The sequence below is a fragment of the Mustela lutreola genome, chromosome 3, assembly GCF_030435805.1.
Source record: "Mustela lutreola isolate mMusLut2 chromosome 3, mMusLut2.pri, whole genome shotgun sequence".
NCBI lineage: Eukaryota > Metazoa > Chordata > Mammalia > Carnivora > Mustelidae > Mustela > Mustela lutreola.
The window spans coordinates 167090277-167111762 of NC_081292.1; the positions used below are offsets into that span (position 1 = coordinate 167090277).

General features: G+C 40.3%; 2 protein-coding genes across 2 annotated transcripts in view; both read right to left on the reverse strand.

The window, feature by feature from the left end:
• Positions 1 to 1510, reverse strand: part of RAMP1 (receptor activity modifying protein 1) — a 43090-nt gene extending 41580 nt beyond the window's left edge. Inside the window, exon 1 of the mRNA XM_059167571.1 lies at positions 1355 to 1510. Coding sequence (XP_059023554.1) covers positions 1355 to 1406 — 52 coding nt within the window. The 5' untranslated portion in view covers positions 1407 to 1510. The remainder of the gene's footprint in view (positions 1 to 1354) is intronic.
• A 16978-nt stretch (positions 1511 to 18488) lies between these two features.
• Positions 18489 to 21486, reverse strand: part of RBM44 (RNA binding motif protein 44) — a 31757-nt gene continuing 28759 nt past the window's right edge. Inside the window, exons 14-15 of the mRNA XM_059168970.1 lie at positions 18763 to 18908; positions 18489 to 18627 (exon numbers count right to left, since the gene is read on the reverse strand). Of these exons, the coding sequence (XP_059024953.1) occupies positions 18504 to 18627; positions 18763 to 18908 (270 nt within the window). The 3' untranslated portion in view covers positions 18489 to 18503. The remainder of the gene's footprint in view (positions 18628 to 18762; positions 18909 to 21486) is intronic.

Consider the following 21486-nt stretch of genomic DNA (forward strand, 5'->3'; position numbering starts at 1 on the left):
AGTTGTGTTTATTTGGAAAAATAAAGCTATAACATTAGCCAGAGCGCTCAGACTAATGTTAAGATTATGGGACTCTGGACTTCCACCATTACGTGTGTTATTTTCACAGTAAACAAGGGAGGTCTTTATAGGCACTCCTGCCTGAGTTTTTATTTACACAGTCTTTAGAAGGTGCAGTTTCTGGAATCCAGTAACAAGCATTTCTTTAGTCAGTTATGTTAAAAAAAAAAAAAAGTGACACAACCCAGCTTCCTGCTCTGTTAGCAGAAAAATGTTCATTTCTTAGGAGATTAAAACAGTAAATTCCATGTCAAGCCAAAGGGATCTTAACACAAAAGGAGAGAATACTACTGCAAGATTGTGCTTTACAGGTAACTTCAGCCAAAAGAGTTTAAGGGGCAAGATCAGTCTTCTGATCACACTTCAGGCTGGTGGGGGCTAAGGGTTTTATGCAGAGGGACTCCTTGGCTCCTGGCTACCAAAGGGTTGCTAGGTGGTCCTAAGCCCCGCTCCTCCAGGTGCCCTGGGCCATCTCTCCTGAGGAGCCACACGCCCCCAGCTGCCACCCCGCTAGGAAGCCAGCACAGCCCTCAGCCCTCCACCAGTACCAGCACTTGGGGCACCTGTGCAGGTGTTCCTGACCCACATCACCTGTTCCAGGGAAAGCCCACAAGTACCAGTGGCAGTTGGATTCTGCCATTTAAGTGCCCTTTTTTTTTTTTTTTTTTTTTTTTTTAAAGTAACTGCATACAGGAGATGAATCAGTGGCTAAAAGAGTTTAGAAAGTCTTCTTAGCTTTGCCTCAGGAAAGCCGTGAGGATAATTTCAGGGTAAATTATGCTAAGTCTGATGCACGGTCCTGTTGCCCCTGGGTTTCAGTTATAAACTCTCTGAAAACAGAAAGCAGAGTATATTCTGTCTCCTCACCAAGAGTCCCTCTTTGAACTTCTTTTAGCCAGAAGGCCAAGTTCACAAACAAACAACAACAAAAAAAAAAACTGTGGAAACGAGGGCGAAGGCTAGTCTCACGTTTGCAAAGGGCATCCTAGGGAGGTTTGTTTGCAAGTCAGCCACTGCGGCACATGGCAGTCGTCTTCTCAGCTTTGATTTCTGGACCCGTGGGCCGAAAATCCGAGTCCCGGTGGTACGGCTGCGGGGTGACTCCAACGCCACGCGAGAGCCCCAGGACGCCTGCACCCGCGGCGGCCGCGGCGCGGGGCCGGGAGCACAGGTGCGGGGCAGCGCGTTCCCGGACGTGCGCGGGAAAGATGCCCGTGTCTCCTCGCACTCCCGCGCCCCCCCCGGGCCCCCCTTCCGAGACCCTTCTCCCCCGAGGGACCCGAGCCCTACTCACCTAGGAGCAGCCAGAGGCCGCGCCGTGGGAGGCCAAGCAGGCTTCGGGCCATGGCGCGCCTCCGAGCCGGGTCGCCCGCAAGCACTGAGCCCGCCGCGGCGCCGGGGGCGGGAGCGGGCGCGGAGGGAAGCGGCGGCGCGCGCCTGGCCCTGCCCACAGCGGCTCCGCGGTGGGGTGGGGGCGGCGGGCAGGTCGCCGGGACCGGGCGGGGCGGCACCTGCAGGCCGGACGCGCGAGACGAGGCGACCCCACAACGAGCAGCGCGCGCGGCGAGGAGCATCTCGGGGTCGCCGGGACCCTTCCTGGGGGACGCGCGCTCGGGCTTCGAGTGGTGGGGCTAGGGAGAGTCTGCGCCGCGACCGCTGCCGGGGTTGCTTCCGAAATGTTTGCCTAAAGGCGAGTGTTTAAGTTAGGTAGGATCTCCTAGACAGGGCATGGCAGTCTCAACAGGGGCACCAAGCTCTTCCTCTCGCTTCTGCCCCCGGGGGGTCTGCTTTGCGGAAAGGCCAAGACTACATCTCTCTTCCCCAAGGTGCCGGCACTGGGGCACCCGCGGGGACAAAACCAGCCCCGGGAACCTGGGGAGACTCCTACTAATCAGAAGAGGGCACACAATGAGGAACTAGAATAAATTCAGGATAAGCAATGGCGTGGGCGCAGGGGAGGAGGGTAATGTCAGGGATACCCAAAGGCCGTGGAAGTCCTGGTAGGACTGAAAGGTGCCCCTGTTGATTGCTGCCTAGGATGGCTGACGAGAGACAGAGGAGGCTGGAGAACCTGCCCCCGGAGCTCACCAGACTCCCAACTCCAGCAGAAAGAGGACAGCATTAGACTTGCCTTGGAAGGCGGTCACTCTGGGCTTTTGCGGGCCTGGAGAACTCACAGGGGGAGGGGACGAGAAGCCTGGGCATACTTCTTATAGAATGATCAGAGAAGGGCTCCTAGGGATGCATAGGAGAGCCCAGGGGAAGGAGGTTTCCCGGTGCAGAGGCATGAGTGAGAGGCATAAGAAAGCTCTCCTGGTGGCTGGATCTCACCAGAGGTTCCTTCCTGTAACATCCTATTTCAAGGAAAACTCTGAGAAATTAACTTATGCTCACCCAAGGCGGGAGCGGGGGAATCCCTACTTGGAGGGCAATGGCCACACTGGCTCCATGCACTTAGCACAGTGGCTGGCCCAGGTCCGCAGTGAAGGACTGGCTCCTAGCTAAATGAAAGGGAGCAGAGCCACCTGCTGTCTGCTCAGAGAACAGGAGGCAGCTGATGGTGGATGGTGGTCATTTTCTTCTGAATACAGGCTGGGAGGCGCTCAGGGCCAGCATGCCTACAACCGGGGACCCCAAATGGTCCTAGGAGTGAGGGGTCCGCATCAGATGGCGGGGCAGGGCACACGCTCTCTTGACTTAATTAGCCCCTCTTCCTGAACCTTAAGAAAGTACACCTTACTGGGCGGCCTGTCTTCCCCCACTTTACTCATTTAGTAGACAACAGAGCCCCTACTGTGAGCAAGACTGTGCTAGGTAAACATTGCAGGTCCTGCCCTCGGGTTTGTAATCTAATGGGCAAATTAAAACTCTCGATAACAACCCAAAAGCCAAGATACAGGAACTGAACATACGGGATGCGGGACACCAGGCCCGAGTGTAGTGCAGGGAATTTTGAGGGCTGGCCGGCGGGAGTGCAGGAGAGGGACTGCAGGCCAGCGGGAAGGGAACGGTGAGGACCGGAGCCCTGGGCCAGCTCCACTGTGAGCCCTGAGCTAGGGTACATCAGCCACCAGGAGGGCCAAGGGCATGCATCACTGGGCTATCAGACTTGCCCTACGCTCATAGACAGCACAGCACTTCCCACTCTTGGCTTGTGAACCTCTCTGTGACCTCTCCTCATCAGGCCCTTTGGGACTCCTGTACTCTCATCAGGAGGCTGAGCAGGAAACATTTTTTGGCAATATTTTCTCTGAAACTCAACAGCAACCGGACGCAAGGTCAGGGTAAGGGGGGCCATTTGTCACTTCCTCTCTCCATGTGCCTACACATACCCCCTAACAGACACATACACCTAAAAAAACAAGCTGTACTTCTCAAGCTCATGAGCTGTGTAGGTTCACAATTCTCTTGAGAGTACTAGTGTGTGTGTGTGTGTGTTGTGTGTGTGTGGGTGTGCCGCAGACACCCTGGGGTCTCCATGTCTGCATTAGGGAGTCTGGGCAAGAGATGTCCAGTAATTACAACAGGTTCCCTCTTCTGCATGGGTGGGAACACAAGCAATCTCCACGCTTGCCCCACAGCCATGGCACACAAGAGGCGGTGACTCTGCCATGACTAGATTCTGTCAGAAGCATGTGGACTTCTAGTAGGGAGCACGGAAAACCATCCTACTCCCAGGCACCTCCAGCTAGATGGACATGAAAGTGCACAATGGAAGAGTTGAGAAAATGGCCAGATGCTTGGCTGTGTGTGCAGCTAGGTTAGAAACACAACCTTGAGGGGTCAAGAACTGCTGAACATTACTAAAAATTCAAATTTAACATAAGAAGACCTCTGCTTCCAGCCACGCTGAAGTAACAGGAACCGGATTTACCATCCCCACTTATATGAAAACACTGGACAAGACCGATGAAGCCACAGCTGTCACACTGGACCACAGGCAGGGCAGGACCGCAACCCCGGGTGGCAGGGACGTTAGTGAGGTAGCCTGACTGCTTGCTGCCTGTAACTTCTAGATCACAGGGAGCTGGGAACCCAAACAGTGCCCAGAGTCTCGTGGAGTCGAGGAGAATGCTGGGAGTCCAGGGAAGGCCTGGCCAAGGCAGCTAGAAAGGCAGGGCTTGGGAGTACAGGGGAGGAATGTTGCACAGGGAAGGTCTGCAGCACCCCCCCCCCCAACCCCCAACAGGAGCCTGGGACTCTAATACTGACTGGTGTTCACATGGAAGGACATTGCCTAAGGCAGAGAAAAGGACCACCAGAAAGGAACAGATTGGCACAATCCCCAAGAACTCACACAGGGCCTGGAATGGCTCCACTTTCCTCCAATCCTAGGGGAAAAACCTAGAGACAGGCAGAACATCTGATGAAATAATTAGCAGGGTATTGCCTTTGTAGTCAGAAAAATGACACAGGCTGCCCTGGGGCCACCTAACAGAGATTAAAAGCAAGAACTGACCAAGCCAAATGATTTCCCAGTAACTACTACATCCCAGAACAAAGACCTGAGAAGAAAAATAAAAGAACAAAGCCCTAGGGAACTGTAAGACGACCTCACATGGCCTAACCCACATGTGACTGGGAGTCCGGTCAGACAGCAATATGGAAACTACTGTGTAGATGTTGCTCTACAAACCTACGAATTCAAGAATACAGATAAACCTTAAGCACTAGAATCATGAAGAAGAAAATACAGCAAGGCCCATCACAATCCAGTTGCTCAAAACCAGTCATAAAGAATCTTATAAGCAGCCAGACAAAAGTGCCTTCGATACAGAGGAAAGGATTCAAACAACAGAAGCGTTCTTCTGGGAGACAGCACCGACTAGACACAGATGCAGCAACAGCATTAAGGACTGGGAGAGGAAAACTGGAAGGATTCTGTACAATTTTTCAATAATTTTCTGACACAAAGGGGAAGATTTTGCTGGCATCCTCACCACTAGGCCCATGAGTTAGAGGTAAAGATTTAGTCAGCATCGATGAATGGGGGGTTCCAGAGACGTGTATGAGCAGTAATGACTCCGTTCTGTTCCGTGAACAGCATCACAGGAGCACTTGGCTTCATCAAACTTCAGTTTTTCAAACCCCTCAAGGGTGTCTTGCTGGTAAAACCCAAATACTTGGGACTTGCAAGTGGCTGAGAAGGGCTTGCATAGTTTGATTTCCCCAAATGCCCTCTCCAAAAGCAAACAAAAACAAGGGAAAATTAAATCCTACACAAAACTGTATTGTCGGCGTCACTGGGAGAATCTGGGAGCTGCACAGAAACTAAGAGCAAAGTCACCAAATGCCTGAGTGTGATGTCCCTCACCTCCCTGCAGCCAGCCCACCTCAGTGAGCACAGGGGGCTTGAGAAGAACTGGGGGGGGGGGGCAGGAGACAGGGGTTGGCACAGGCCCTCAGATTAAATCTTAACATCCAAGATATAAAAATCCAAGAAATAATAATTTTTAAAGTATCTCAACACTATATAAAATAGTAAGAGAAGTCAACCTATCCAGAGCTACTGCAGAAAAGCAAGAGATAAGATTGCACACACATGACCCTAGAAGCCCTCTCCCCTCTTGTGAGGCTGTTACATATGTGTAATACAACCATACTGCGCGGGGGGCGCAGTATGCGGGGGGCGGGGGTGGTCAGGAATAGGAAACACCTGAGCACATTCAGAAAGCTGTTGCTATCCTGACTGCACGCTGTGAGGCTAAAGACACCAAGAACTGTGGTCACTTCAGGTTTCTACCAGACTGAGGAAGTCGAGGGGAGTCTGTGTGCAGAGAGGGCCCAAAACCAACTCCAACAGCAGGGAGCACCCCTGCTGACTGGAGCTTGGCTCCTAGACAGCATTCTCTGATAAAGGAAAATGGAGTTTGGGGCACCTGGGTGGCTCAGTGGGTTAGGCCTCTGCCTTCGGCTCGGGTCATGATCTTGGGGTCCTGGGATTAAGCCCTGAGTCGGGCTCTCTGCTCAGCAGGGCGCCTGCTTCCCCTCTCTCTCTGCCTGTCTCTCTGCCTACTTGTGATCTCTGTCAAATAAATAAATAAAACATTAAAAAAAAAAAAAAAGGAAAATGAAGTTTGTTGAAGTAGTTGATTCCAGGACAGGGCCAGTAAGATGAGCCTAAAATAGTCAAATAGTGGTGGCAGAAAGTGAGCACTTGAGAAAGGATGATGATTTTCACAGAGACACAGAACCCAACCTAAAGCAGCTCCTAATCTCTAAAGGCTGATGACTTCTAATCCCTTAAGAAACAATCTGAGTAACAAAATAAGAAATGATAGTACTGTATTATAACTCATAGGCCAAATACACATCAGCAAGTCCACACTGACCTCCACAATTGAATAAATAAATGGGGGCGGGGGAAGGACAGCTTTTCCTCACAGGCAAATACTAAGTAATAAATGTGGGAGAAAGGAAAGACACAAAATCATCATCAAACAAATACCACAAGAATAATTCCTTCAGGCAAGATCTGCTAATGGATGCCAAAAGCAGTGAGCAAAACATTTTAAGAGAAACAGGTGTTTTCATACTGACAAAGAGCTCTCTCAATTGTAAAGGAAAAATTGTAACTCTATGCTGAAACCCAGTAGAGGCCACCATAACCAACTGAAGGGCATGACCTGTAAGAGACCTATCACGTACCCCCAGCTGGGAGGTACTGATGATACAGCACTCCTGTGGCACTCTCCAAAAAATGCATAACCTCAGTCTAGTCAGGAGAAAACAGCTGATCAACTATAATTAAGAGGCATTCTACCAAGTAGTCAAGCAATGCTCATCAAAAGCATGAAAGTATGAAAGACAAGAAAATACTTAGGAACTGACCTAGGCTAGAAGGGGTACAGAAAACAGTAACTAAATGCATGACATACTGGATTGATTGGGTCTTGAACAAAAAAAGAACATCAGGGGCGCAACTGGTGCAATCCGAGTAAGGTTTGCGGCAGCAGTACTGTGCCAATGTTAATGTCCTGGTTTTGATTACTTTGCTATGGTTCTATAAATTGTGAACTCTGTGCTATTTCTGCAACTGCTTTGTAAGTCTAAGTGTTGATAAATAGAAGTTAAACAGCTCTATACCAAGTATCCAATTCCCAGAAGTTCTTGGTGAACACTGTAACCATTCCTAATTATTTCAGGATTGTGTGTGTGATAGACATAGAGAGATGAAGACAGAAGCCTCTTGATCCAGCCACACCTGAATTCATTTCTGGAGTTGTCAACTATAAGCTGATTTTCCTTTTTTTTCTTCAGCTTTTGTTAGGGTTGTGTTTTTATAATTTGTCCTCAATTAGCCTCTAACTAATATGCTATTATGGTCTGCTTTGTTCTAAGGAATATTGAGTCAGGTTACAGACAGTCATAGAAGAGAAAAAAATAAAGTAAAATCAAAATAGAACAGCAGGAAGATACAACAAAGTTACTACACAAAGAGAGGCATTATTGAACTCCACTAGCTGACAGTACCACCATCAGCAGCACACTCTGACTGAAGGCTGTTTTATTAGAACAAATACTGTGTTCTACTTTATGCCATAATGATAAGGGAAGATACTTGCCTCCATTTTACACACCAGACAACTGAGGCACAGGGAAGTTATCTAACTTGTCCAAGGCTAAACAGCTAAGGAAGTTGGAATGGGAATTTGAACCCAGGGAACCTAGCTTCAGAGCCTACATTCTTAAACAGTGTGCTACCAGGCTTTCTACTTCCTGGCAATAAAAGCAGTGATTTATAGCAATCATGCCCATAATACATATCATGATATTCTCTGATCAGGAGACTATCAGCCCTAATTATCATGCAGTTATTAAGATATAAGTTCTATATAAATAGTAGCAATTGAGGGGTTCCACAGCACTCATAGCTCACACAGAACTGTTTCCCCCGAGAGTCAAAATTCAGGTAAAGATACACAGAACCTGTAAACTTCCATCGTCTGCATTCATTTCCTAACGCTCATGTAACACATTACTGCAGACTTGGTGATTTAAACAATACAAATTCATTATCTTACACTTCTGGAGATCAGAAGTCAGACACAGGTCTCACTAGGCTAAAATCAAGATGTCAGCAGGGCCATGTTCCTTCTAGTGACTCTAGGGAACAATCTGTTTCCTTGCCTTTTCCAACTTTCAGAGGCAACCCTCACTCCTTGGCTCCTGGCTTCCTTCTTCCATCTTCACAGCCAGCAACAACAGGTAGAGATGCTTCTAGAAATGCTAGTTCTCTGGCTTTCTCTTTTGCCCACCCAGCTAAGCCAGGGTCATCTTCCAGGTCAGCTGTTTAGCAATCTTATTTACTTCTGCAACTTAACTGCCTTTGCCAAGTGACACATCCACATGCTTGGATTGGGGAGATGAGGACAGGATGGGCTGGCGGTCATTACTCCGCTGACCAGAAGAGCTAATATTTACTGAACATTTTATGTGGAGGTAAATACGTGATAATTAACAATGATAATAGTGAAAAAGCAGTGAAGTTAATACACACAGAACACTGGCTGGAGAACTTTTCCTTTGAAAAGAGACTACTGATTATACTGGGTTGCTCAATTACACACATTATCTCCTTGGACCAGAATTGACATTGGTATCAGGCAGAACCAACTGAGAACTTTGGTCCCACTTTTTAGTGATAGTCTTAAGGGTATCAACAACATTACAGATCTCTGGTGTTCTCTAAACATAATTACTTGTATATTTGAGTTGATATAGCTAAAATGTTGTTCATTGTCCCAATAATACAGTATGAAAAAAAAAGTGATTCTGAGCAATAACATGTTCTGCTAAAATTATCTAAAACTTTGCTAATTTAAGATATTTGGAAACTTGGATAATTTGATCAGACTTTAGAATTCTACCAGAGTTTTATATAATTAACTAATGTCAAATTAAAGATTTTAGAGTAAGCTAAGTATTGATTTTTTACTTGAATTCCAAGAGATTCACCAATTACTCCAGTTGTTATATTTAACTTGGGAAGCTTCATATCAGTACTCAATTTACTGGTATTAATTTTTTGATCTACTAAAGTTATCTGAGCTTTACCTTTAGTTTTTGACTAAGACATCTTTAAGAAACCCGAGACTATAATGTCAAATGATCCTTTGTATATTTTCCCCAAATTGAATGCAGTAACTTGGTCTGTTTGTATTCTAAAAGGGGATTTCACTTCATCAAAGCCTTTTGGAACCCAATGACTAGCAGTATGCTTCTTATTGTTGCTAGCATACTGAAAATAATGTTTAGGGACGCCTGGGTGGCTCAGTTGGTTAAGCGGCTGCCTTCCGCTCAGGTCATGATCCCAGCGTCCTGGGATCGAATCCCGCATCGGGCTCCTTGCTCGGCGGGGAGCCTGCTTCTCCCGCTGCCTCTGCCTACCACTCTATCTGCCTGTGCTCCTGCTCTCTCTCTCTCTAACAAATAAATAAATAAAATATTTTAAAAAAAAGAAAATAATGTTTAGTCCATGTTTCAACTTTACTCAATGTTAACTCTGAATGAGCACTCTTTTCATATAAATAACTACATAATTTAACACATGGGAAAACATTTCCACAATCCTTGGATTTGATGTATGGCCAAAAAGCAAGAATTCTCAAGTTTCACTTAAGAATCCTTAAAAAAAAGAATTTTTTTCCCACCCTGACCCAATTCCTGGTAGAATATCTGGGGTGGATCTGGTAATATCTGGAGACAAATTAATAACCAAAAATCCCTTAAAGGATGAAAATTTTGAAATCCAGGAGTTGGATAGTTAGCCTTCCTTCCCATCCATGTGTATTCCACATAAACACTCGTAGGCTCATTCACACCTGGAAAATGCCATTAAACCTGCAGAAAGTATTAAATTTAAACTTGTACTACAGATTCTGCCTTTATTAAATACAAATACATCAAATATAAATGTTGACTAACTTTTAATCAAATGATACCAACTATTGAATGCTCTAAACATTTTAAACATTTGAAGAAAATGCATATTTAAATGTTCATCTTAATATTAGCAAAACTGTAATTTTAAACTTTAAAGAAGTTAAAGAAGAAGCTTTTAAAAAGTAATCCATTAAAGAAATTAATAGGATATAAAATTAGGCTTTGAAAATTATTGCAATTTACAATTTAATCTAATCTAACAGAACTTACTAAAAAAACAAAACAAACAATATGGTGACTAGTGTTTTACCAAAGCACACGTGGATTTACTCTTCTTAGGGAAAATACAGCTTAATGTTTTATACTGTAAAGTGTATATATATATATACACACACACACTGAAGTCAAAAATACATTAAATGTATCAGAGCTTCAATATAACTGTCTAGGAAGCTTAAAAATATACACATTCCAAAATGTTATGTATCTGTGAATTCCCATTCAGTTTATCTGTTATCCCGTGGTCCAAAAAGTCTTAAGATTACTGAAAACTGGAACTAAGAACTTTAGGTAAATTATATTTTTCATGGATGGAAATCACTTAATGGACTCTGAAACAATAAACCTGGTCTTGGTCACTATTTTTAAAAACCAACTTAACAAAATTTTTAAAAGTAGACACAACCATTTTTTTCTAATCCAAAATATGCAGCTTGAAGTCTTTAAGTAACAAGTTTGAAATATAAAGTTTATAAACATTAAAATTATTTTTTTATTTTTAATATAGAGAAGATGGTAATACTGTAGAAACAACAGCTGCTAGATGTGAAGGGAAGGCTATAAAGTACAGTATACACAGCTAAATCCGCTTATTAAGCCTATTTAATCACGGCATCTTGCTATTGCCACAATTTTTTCCTAAGTGTTGTAGAACATTCTCTGTAGGAGGGAACTCATGCTTTCCAAGGAAATTCTATACAGATAAAGAAAAGAAGGGAGAAATCAACCACAGAACATATTGATTTAAATCCAATATTCCACAGAAGTATATACAGAATTCCCCCGTTTTCTGCACTCTTCCTTCCGCCTGCAGTCGGCTGGGGTCCAGGAGCAGGAGCAGAGGGCGCTCCTGAAGTACTGTCACAAGGTCAGTGGGAGTCTAATGCTATGTCACCTCCTACATCACTCATCTCGCCACGGGAGCATTTTACCATCTCACGCCATCATGAGAAAGCTAGGGACAGTGTATTTTGAGAGAAACACCACATTCACATGACCTTTATTATACTACATGGTTATAATTGTTTTATTAGTTACTGTTGTTACTTTCTTACTGTGCCTAATTTGAAGATTAAGCATTATCACAGATTTGCATGTATAGGAAAACCACAGTATATATGTAAGGTCTGGTACAATCTGTTGGTTTCAGGCACCCACTGGGAATCTTGGAAGTTATCCCCTGAAGATGGGGAGGGTACTACTGTAGTTATTTATCAGTACACTCTACTACAAAACCAGTCATTATCATTAAACTCATTTTTCATATTACGAATATCAAAAATACTCACATTAAATTCTATCCCTTGACTAAGCATATCACTAAACTCTACTACTATGTCAAAATAGAAATAGGCCACTAGATATTATACATATAGAGGACTGTTTTGACTATTTCCACAGAGAAAACCAGATTGTCATCATGGTAAAAATGTGGCAATGTCTGGAACAGAAATCACTTAAGTGACATATGAAGTCTACTTTCTTCACTGGGAAGCACCATGGCTGGTATGATACAGTTAGACTCACAAACCGGTTTATTAATGAACACCTACGATTACTTTAAAGACAAATATATCGAGTATAATACAGATGTCTCCCTTTATGACAAAGGTCTGGTGGATCTGCCTGCAGCCTTGTAATAAAATATTTGGGTTTCCTAAGCATGGGGCTCTTCCTGTAATGTACCCTGCTGGATATGTGGTTGTCAGTTGGCTCTCACTGGGTTGCCCTAGGAGCATTGAGGCTTGAGGAACAAGGCAAGAAAATAATATTCTGGCTACTGCTATCGCTGTGGGAACAAACTCTTTTATCTCTGTCCCAGGAGGCTCATGCCTTTTGACAGCATTAATGAAATTATGGCACATTAACTTGTTAGTGTGATATAAAATAAAAAGACCCTGAGATTTCTCATGAAGAAAAGATTTGACATTTTATTTCTTGCTTGTTCAGAATTTTACCATGTATGGGTGGTAAATTTTATCTACTTCTGTATCTACTGAAATAATAAGGTGATTTTTTTCTCCATTGTTCTCTACATAGGGTAAATTATATTGACTTTCAAATTTAAATGAATCTTTCATTCTTGAAATAGTAAGTTTGGCCATAAAGTATTATTCTTTTTACAAACTGTGGGATTCAGTCTGCTGATATTTCTTTTTTTTTTTTTTAAAGATTTTATTTATTTATTTGACAGACAGAGATCACAAGTAGGCAGAAAGGCAGGCAGAGAGAGAGAGAGGAGGAAAGCAGGCTCCCCGCTGAGCAGAGAGCCCGAAGCGGTGCTCGATCTCAGGACCCTGGGATCATGACCTTTAACCCACTGAGCCACCCAGGCACCCCAGTCTGCTGATATTTCTAAAAGAATTTTTGCATGGTCTGGTTTTGGTATCATGACTATACTGATTTCTCTGGAAAACTTCAGACTGATATTCCTTCTTCCTTAAATGTTTGGGGAATTCATTAATATAGCCATCTGAGCCTGGATTTTATTTTGTGGGAAGAGTTTTATTTATGATACAATTTCTTTAATAAATACAAGATTAGTAAGATTTTCTATACTTTCTAGTGTCTGTTTTTGTTAAGTTGAATCTTCCTAGGAAGATTTAATAAAGAACTTGAATACATTAAAGTCATTGACAATGTCCTCTCATCTTTGTAATGACTAAGATTTGTGATATTTCCTTTGTGAAAAATATTACCTTGCTGGTATCTTCACTTTTTTGCTTTATCAGTCTCATCAGGGGTCTATCAACTTTATTTTTTCTCTTCCAGAATCAAATTTATTGATCCTTACTGTTTGTTATTTCAGTAGTTTTCATACCTCTTATACTTCCTCTGGGTTATTACTTTTTTTTCTTCTAACTTCTTGAGTTATATACTCTGCTCATTAATTTTGTATCATTGTTATGACATAGGAATTCAAGGCTATCCATTTCTGTTTACAAAGCTCTACCAGCATCCCTCAGGTTTTGATGTGGAGGATTTTCATTATCATCCTTTAACTAAAACCTATGTTCTAGTTTTCATTATATGATTTCTTCTCCTAGTCCCTGGTTATTTAGACATTTATTTCCAACATGGAGATTTCCTATTTATCTTTCCATTGCTGATTTGTAGGTTATTTGGATTGTAACCAGAGAACACACTCTTCTCAATCTTGTAGTTTTTACTGAGATTTATTTTATGGCCTAGCATATGGCCAAGTTTTGCAAATATTTCAAATGACCTGAAGAGACTTTGCAGTTGTGATGTGTCTTACTCTACATAATGTCCAATAAGTCAAACTGCTTATTTGGACTGTTCATATCATTAATACCACTACTGATTTTTTTTTTTTTTTGCTGCTTCTACCAGCAGTATAATCTCTCATTATAATTATAAACTTGCCAATTTCTCCTAACAGTTCTGGAAATATTTCCATTTTATATCTTAAGGTGTTTTATTAGACGCATACAAATTTCAAATTGTTATTTATTCTTGGTAAATTAAATATTTTTTCTTCAGTAATTTTACTGCTCTAGCATTTACTCTAATGTTAATATAATGTGGCTCTTTTTCCATCCTTTTATCTTTTAATATCCTGATGTTTTTAGGATGTGTTTCTAGAGATTCTATATAATTGGTTTTTAAAAACCCAATATGACAATCTGAGTCTTTCATAGGAATATTTTGTTCATTCACAGTAATATTTAATTATTGACATAACTGGGTTTTCCTCATCTTACTAAATATTTGTCCTGCCTATTTTATGTGTTCTTTTTACTCTCCTTTACAACCTACTTTTGTAGGTTAAAAAAAAACTTTTTATTAATCCATACCCTCTATATTAGCATTGGAATCATAAGCTTTTAAACACTGTGGTTAAAATATACATAAGATCTACCATTTTTAAGTGTACAGTTCTATGACACTAAGTATATTCACATTGTTCTGTAATCATCCCCATCCAGAACTTTCTCATCTTCCTAAACAGAAACTCTTACCATTAAACAGTTACACCATTCTCCCCCTCCACCAGCCCCTAACAACCATCATTCCACTTTCTGTCTTTATGAATCTACTACTGTAGGTATGTTGTGTAAGTGGTATCATACAGTACTGGTTCTTTAGCGACTGGCTTATTTCACTAATCTTATCTTCAAGGTTCATCCATGTTGTACCATGGGTCAGAATTTCATTCAAGAATGAATAATATTCCATTGTATGCCTAGATCTCATTTTTTCTATTACTCCACTGATGGATCTTTGGGTTGCTGCTACCTTTTTAGTTCTTATAAATAATGCTACTTTGAGCATGGGTGTACAAATTATCCATTTGTGTCCCTGCTTTCAGTTCTTCCAGTTACTCAGAAGTGGAATTGCTGGATCATATGGTAATTCTATGTTTAATGTTTTGAGGAACTGCCATACCATCTTCTACAGTGGCTGCACTATATCCACCAGCAATTTACAACACTTCCAATTTCTCCCCATCCTCATCAACATTTGTCATTTTCTGTTTGGGGTTTTTTGGTGTTTTGCCCACTTAAAATTTATGGTGTTTTTTTAATTGTTGTTGAGTTATAGATATTCTTTATATATTTTTGGATAGTGACCCTTATCAGATAAATGATTTTCAAGTACTTTCATTCTGTGCACTGCCTCTATTGACGGTATCCTTTGATACACAATTTTAATTTTGATGAAGTCTAATTTATCTTTTTGTGTCCAAGAAATCATTGCCAAATCCAGTGTTGTGAAGCTTTTCCTCTGTTTTCTTCTAAGAGTTTTATAGTTTTAGCTCTTATGTTTAGGTCTTTGATCCATTTTGAATTAGTTTTTGTATATGCATAAGGTAAGGTTCCAACCTCATTTTGTGTATTCTCTTAAAAATTGTTCTTTTAGTAATTACCCTAAAGATGACAACATGCATCCTTTACTTATTATCAAAGTCTGGTATCAGCTGGTTTATGTGTAAAAGGAGAGTTAACATAGCAGGATCGGGACTACTCTCCTTACAAAAAGACCTGCTAACAAAGTTGGCCCCCAGCTAGAGTCTAGAAACCTGGATTTTGAAGAGTTTTCACCAATCCCAGAGTGGCTCACTGTACCAAAACTTGTAAGAACAATGTGGTTTATACCAAACAGCTGCTTTCCTTCTCAGTGTCTGGAACTTTAGTATGTACTAGGCAAGTGGGTCCTATGTGACCAGGCCCCAATAAAAATATTGATATTGGTTCTCTAATGAGCTTTCTTGGCATACAACATTCCATACGTATTGTCATAACTCATTACTGGAGGAAATAAGCACACCTTGTCTTGTGTGACTCCAATGGGAAAGGACTCTTGGAAGCCTATGCCTGGTCCTCTCTAGATAGCACCATATGTGGCTTTTCCCTTTGTTGATTTTGCTTTGTATCATTGTGTTGTCAGAAATTGAAGCCATGAGTACAGCCATATACTGAGTCATGTGAGTTTTCCAAGTGAATAACAGGCTGGGGAGAGGTAGTAATGGGGACCCCCAATATAGTACATTTTACCCTCTTTCCAACCTACAAGGTATATAGAATAGTAAGTGCCTAATTTCTTTATGCTACTATTGTCATATATTTTTTATTGGACCTGTAAAATACCACTATTCTTGTTTTATATAGTCAATACCAATTGATATATACATTTTCATCTTTACTTCTCCTACATCTCTGACCTTTCATCTAAAATCACTTTCCTTCTTCCTAGAGAACACTCTTTAGTATTTTCTTTACTATAAATGAATCTTTTAAGTAACAAATTATCTTAGTTTTTGAGTAAATATATATTTATTTCCCATTTATTCCTGAAGGCTTTTTAGAACCCAAAGTTTGTAGAATTATTTGATGGCTTCTGTTAAGAATCAGATGTCAATTAATTGTTGTACTCTTGAGGTAAATTCTTTTTTCTCTGGATGCTTTATAGATTTTAGCTTTATTTTTTTCTCTGATATACTGATGTCTTTTTACTTTTCCTGTTTGAGGTTTGAAAGGGTTTACTGAATTTATGGCTTGATGTTTTTCATCATTTAAAGAATACTTCAGCCATTTTGTTTCCAAAAAATTTTTCTGCTCGATTTCTCTCCCTTCTTTTTGTTAAAGCTTTGTTACATCTATAGATGGTCTCACTCTCCCTCTCTCTCACCTTCTCTCAGGTTTTCTATCTTTTCTTTCTCTGTGTTTCATTCCATAGTTTCTTCTGACCTACTTTTCTTTTTTCCTAACCTAATTCTCACTTCAACTATTTGTCTAATATGTTATAGAAACTATTAACTGAGTTATTAAATTAAATTTCTTTTTTTTCATTAGTGGAATTTCCATTTTTAAAGTATTTTCAGTTCTATATTGAAATCCTCAATCTTGTCCTTTGTCCCCCTGAATATAGCACATCTGAATCAGTTAGCTTTTGTTGTGCAGTAAATTACCTTTAAAACTTAGTAGCTTAAAACAATGGCTATCTATTTAAGCTTATAATTCTGCCCATTAGCAATGGGCTAGACTCAGGTAGGTGAGGGATTTTTCACATCTTGGTTGGGCTTGCTCATGGCTCTGTGGAGAGCTGCCAGGTTGGGAGGTTGGGGTTGATGTCCAATCTATGCCAGATTCTATCACGTGTTTAGGAGCAGCTGGCTATAGGCTTAGAATGCCTTGGCTATCCTCCATGTAATTTTTTGTCCTCTAATAGACTGGGCTTTTTCCTGTGGCTGCAACACATTTCCAAGAGAGCAGACTAATCAAGTCCTTTTGAAGACAAGGCTTGGAAATGGTACAACTTGTCAAAGTAATTCAAAAGGCTAGTCTAGATTCAAGTGGGTGGCAAAACAGATTCCACATCTTGATGAAAGGAGCTTCAAAGTCACATTGCAAAGGTCCACAAATGCAGGGAAGAGAATAATTATGGCCATTTTTAGAAATGGTCTATCACTTATAAGGATATATTCTTTAAGGGTGTCTGGTAACTGAAATATCTGTAGTCCCTGTGGCTATATTGTATTATTGTATTCTATTATGTAGTGTTTATTATCCAGTAGTTTTCATTTGTGTTATTTCGGATTGTGCACTCTTATTTACAAAATAACAAGTATGTATAAAATTGTGCGTAGAAATAATCTGAAGCCTAAAATGATATTACTTTATTCCAGAGAATTCCTATCTTCATTTCTTCTAGATGCATGTCAGAAATAACCCCACTATCATTTCAATCCAATTCAGGGAATAAATTTTGAAGCTGAGTTATAGTCCCTCTGAAGAACTATGTATTTCTGGTTCATAGTTACTAGTAGGGTACAACCTGCTGGGGTTCCAACCCAGTGCTGAGTGTTCACCAAGGCCCATCTCCCTGGCTTCAAAGTTATCAGAAGTGTCCTTTAAACTAGCTACCCCTCTACAAATAACACTAGGGGACATGTGGTCCCAAACATTGGGTATATTTTCCTGAGATTCATCTCTGTACCTTGGCCCACTAATTCATGACTAGGTGGTAGTTCCCCAGTGCCTTGTTTATACAGGTACTCTTTACTTTTATTCAACTTTTCTAGCTGTTCACCGTAGAAAGCTGGCTTTAATCACTAGACAGCTCTAACTGAAAACAAATCCCCATTTGTTATTTTATAACAAAGAATCCCATGTTAGTGCCCATAATGAAAAGTATGTACAAATTCTTTGATTCACTTTTCTTCAAGAGAGGGAGCTTAATTCCCTTCCCTTTGAGTATGGATTGCATACAATAACTCACATCTAAAATGTGACAGAAACCATGGAGTGTGCCTAGGTGACAAAGACACTGTAGCCTCCACCTTGCTCTCCCTCAAAGGAAGCCAGCTGCCACAATGTAAAGACACTCAGGGAGCCCCAATGAGAGGCCCAAGTGGTGAGGCCCAGGGGGCCAAAAGCCCTGTGTATGAGCCATCTCAGCAGCACAACCTCCAGTCTCACCCAAGCCTCCTGATGACTACAACCCAAGCAACATCTTTGACTGCAACAGTGTGAGAGTTCCTAGGTGAAAACTACCCAGCTAAAGCCACTCCTGAATCCTGACCTGCAAACTATGAGATGATGAATACTGTTTGATTAATTAAGTTTTGGGTAACTGGTTTTGCATTAGTAGTTAACTAATACAGTATGTTTGCCTTTTAATTTTATAATACCATTATTTTATTACTTTAAATTTAATACTATTTTTTATTTGAAAAAAACAATAGCTTAAACATTTCAAGTAATATTTAAATATAAAAGATATGCTTGATTTACCTCTTGTTGCTTCTTTTAGTCCTAACTGGAAGCAGAATTTTTCAAGACAGATGAAGTCATTTCCACAATAGTATTAATAGATAAGCCATTCAGAAAACCTTTATGATTTATTCTCACTTCCTGAAGAGCATCTATAATATGGTCTCTATGCAAAAGGAAAACACACATAAGCACCTGTCCTTTCCAAAGTAACACATTCTAAATATGGCTAAGTTACCACACTGAACTATATTTTTATATAAAAAAATTAAAACCAGTGTAACAGAATTGTAGTCATTACCTGCGAACTTCTGGATGTAGTTCAGCCAGTCTCTTCATGATTTTGGTAAAGCTACGCAGATTCAATGTATTTGGTGGTATGAATTGAATAGGTGTATCTGGTAATAGTTTAGTAGATTCAATCTGTTTACAATTCTTCTTGACACCCTAAATAAACATTTTAAAAGTTTTCCTAAAACAGTGACCATTACATAGACACTTTAGCTTATTTAATTAAAATAAAATTTAAAAACTACAAATGGTAAAATAAAAATTCCTAAGAAATTTACTTTGAGTTGGGATTATTTATGCCGAGTAGATTTGCTTGAACTGTGTTGTGAACCATGTATTTAAATAGAAAAAAAGTCCCACATGTTTTCTAATAGTGACAAAATATTTGGAGTTAAGTCTAAATCAGCCTTTCTCAATTGGGATTCTTCATCTGAACCACAGAACACAGATGTTAACTATTCTCTCATTTTCCCCAAAGATAGGACATAATTAGTTTCATTCTCAGTGTAGGAGAGAGGTTAATTCACTACATACAGTGGATATCTAAGGCTTATGGCAGGGAGGCTTAGTTCTCTTACTTAACCTGACAAGCAAAAGGCTAGTTTACATAGTAATTACAAATATTCTACATTTTATTTCCTAAATATGGCATCAACACAGACTATATATCCAAAATTGGACCACATACCATGGGAGGAAAACTGGTTATATAAGATAGAAACCCCTTCACCTATGAATCTTACAATCTGATCAAACAGACAAAATTAAAATGATTAATTAGTATTCACCAGGTTATAAATTCTATGAAACCACTACATATCCCACAAAAATTCAGGCTAAACAAAGAGCTGAGACTTTAAAGTCTAGATGAAAAGACAAGGCAAAATATATCAACTATTATATCTATCCCATCAGAACATTATCATTTTACTTAATTGTTTATTGTCTTTCCTCACTAGACTTAAGTTATACAAGACCACATATTTTTTGGCCTGTTTTGCTCTTTGCTGTTTTCCCAGTGTCTAGAATATTTATGAATACAATTGGTATGTAATAACAACTGAATAAATAAAAGTTTGGGATACAATAGTTTATGTGATAGTTTAAACCCCAGAAAGGATGAGATTTCCAAGAAAGAGCCAAATTACTGCTCAACAACAGTAACAACTACTATTAAGTTGAGTGCATTTTCTGTGCCCGGCATTGTTTTTCTAAGGACTTTTCTGTATTAAATTCATTTAAACCTCACAACATTTGTGAAGCAGGAACTATCATTCCCATTTTAAAATAAGGAAGCTCAGACATGGAGGTTTGGTAGCTTGCCCAGTCACATAATGAGCAGGTAGCAGGGTCAGGTTCTGCCTCTCATGGTAGACATATATTTTCTAAATAAATGAATGTAACGAATAAATGTTGGGAAACTGAGAAAAGAAAGGTGATAATATCTCATGTATTAAATAAAAATTAACTCAAAATCTTTGTGACCATGGGTTTTGCAAAGCACAAATTAAAAAAGAAAAGATTTGATAAATTGTATTCCATCAAAATTAAAAACTCCTTTAAGACAGTATTAAAAGTAGGAAAAGACTAAGTATAAGTTAGGAAAAAGTATTCCCAAATCTTATAGATCTTATAAAAGGTTTGTATTCAGAACATTAAAAAAACTCTCAAAATTCAATAATAAAATAAACAATTCAATCAATCAATGGACACTTGGGTGGCTGCCACAACTGGGCTACTGTAAGTAATGCTGCTATTAAAAATTGGGGTCCACGTATCCCTTTGAATTAGTGTTTTTGTATTCTTTGGGTAAATATCCAGTAGTACATTTGCTGACTTGCAAGGTAGTTCTGTTTTTAACCTTTTGAGGAACTTCCACACTGCCCGTTCGCATTCCCACCAACAGTTCACGATAGTTCCCCTTCTGCCACATCCTCACCAACACCTCTTGTTTCTTGTGTTGTTGATTTTAGCCATTCTGACATGTGTGATGTGGTATCTCACCATGGTTTTGAGTTGCATTTCCCTGATGATAAATGATGTTAGTGATCTCTTCATGTGCCTGATGGCCATCTGTATGCCTTCTTTGGAAAAATGTCTATTCATGTCTTCTCATTTTTTAATCAGATTACTCATTTTTTGGATTGATGAATGAAAAAAGAAGATGTGATACACACACACACACACACACACACACACACACACACACACAAAATGGGATATTACTCAGCCATAAAAAACAAGGGAACCTCTTACACCGTACACAAAGATAAACTCAAAATGGATGAAAGACCTCAATGTGAGACAGGAATCCATCAGAATCCTAGAGGAGAACATAGGCAGTAATCTCTTCGATATCAGCCACAGCAACTTCTTTCAAGATATGTCTCCAAAGGCAAAGGAAACAAAAGCGAAAATAAACTTTTGGGACTTCATCAAAATCAAAAGCTTCTGCACAGCAAAGGAAACAGTCAAGAAAACAAAGAGGCAACCCACGGAAAGGGAGAAGATACTTGCAAATGACAGTACAGACAAAAGGTTGATATCCAGAATCTATAAAGAACTCCTCAAACTCAACAGACAATCACACACAAAACAGACAATCATATCAAAAAATGGGCAGAAGATATGAACAGACACTTCTCCAATGAAGACATACAAATGGCTACCAGACACATGAAAAAATGTTCATCATCACTAGCCATCAGGGAGATTAAAATTAAAACCACATTGA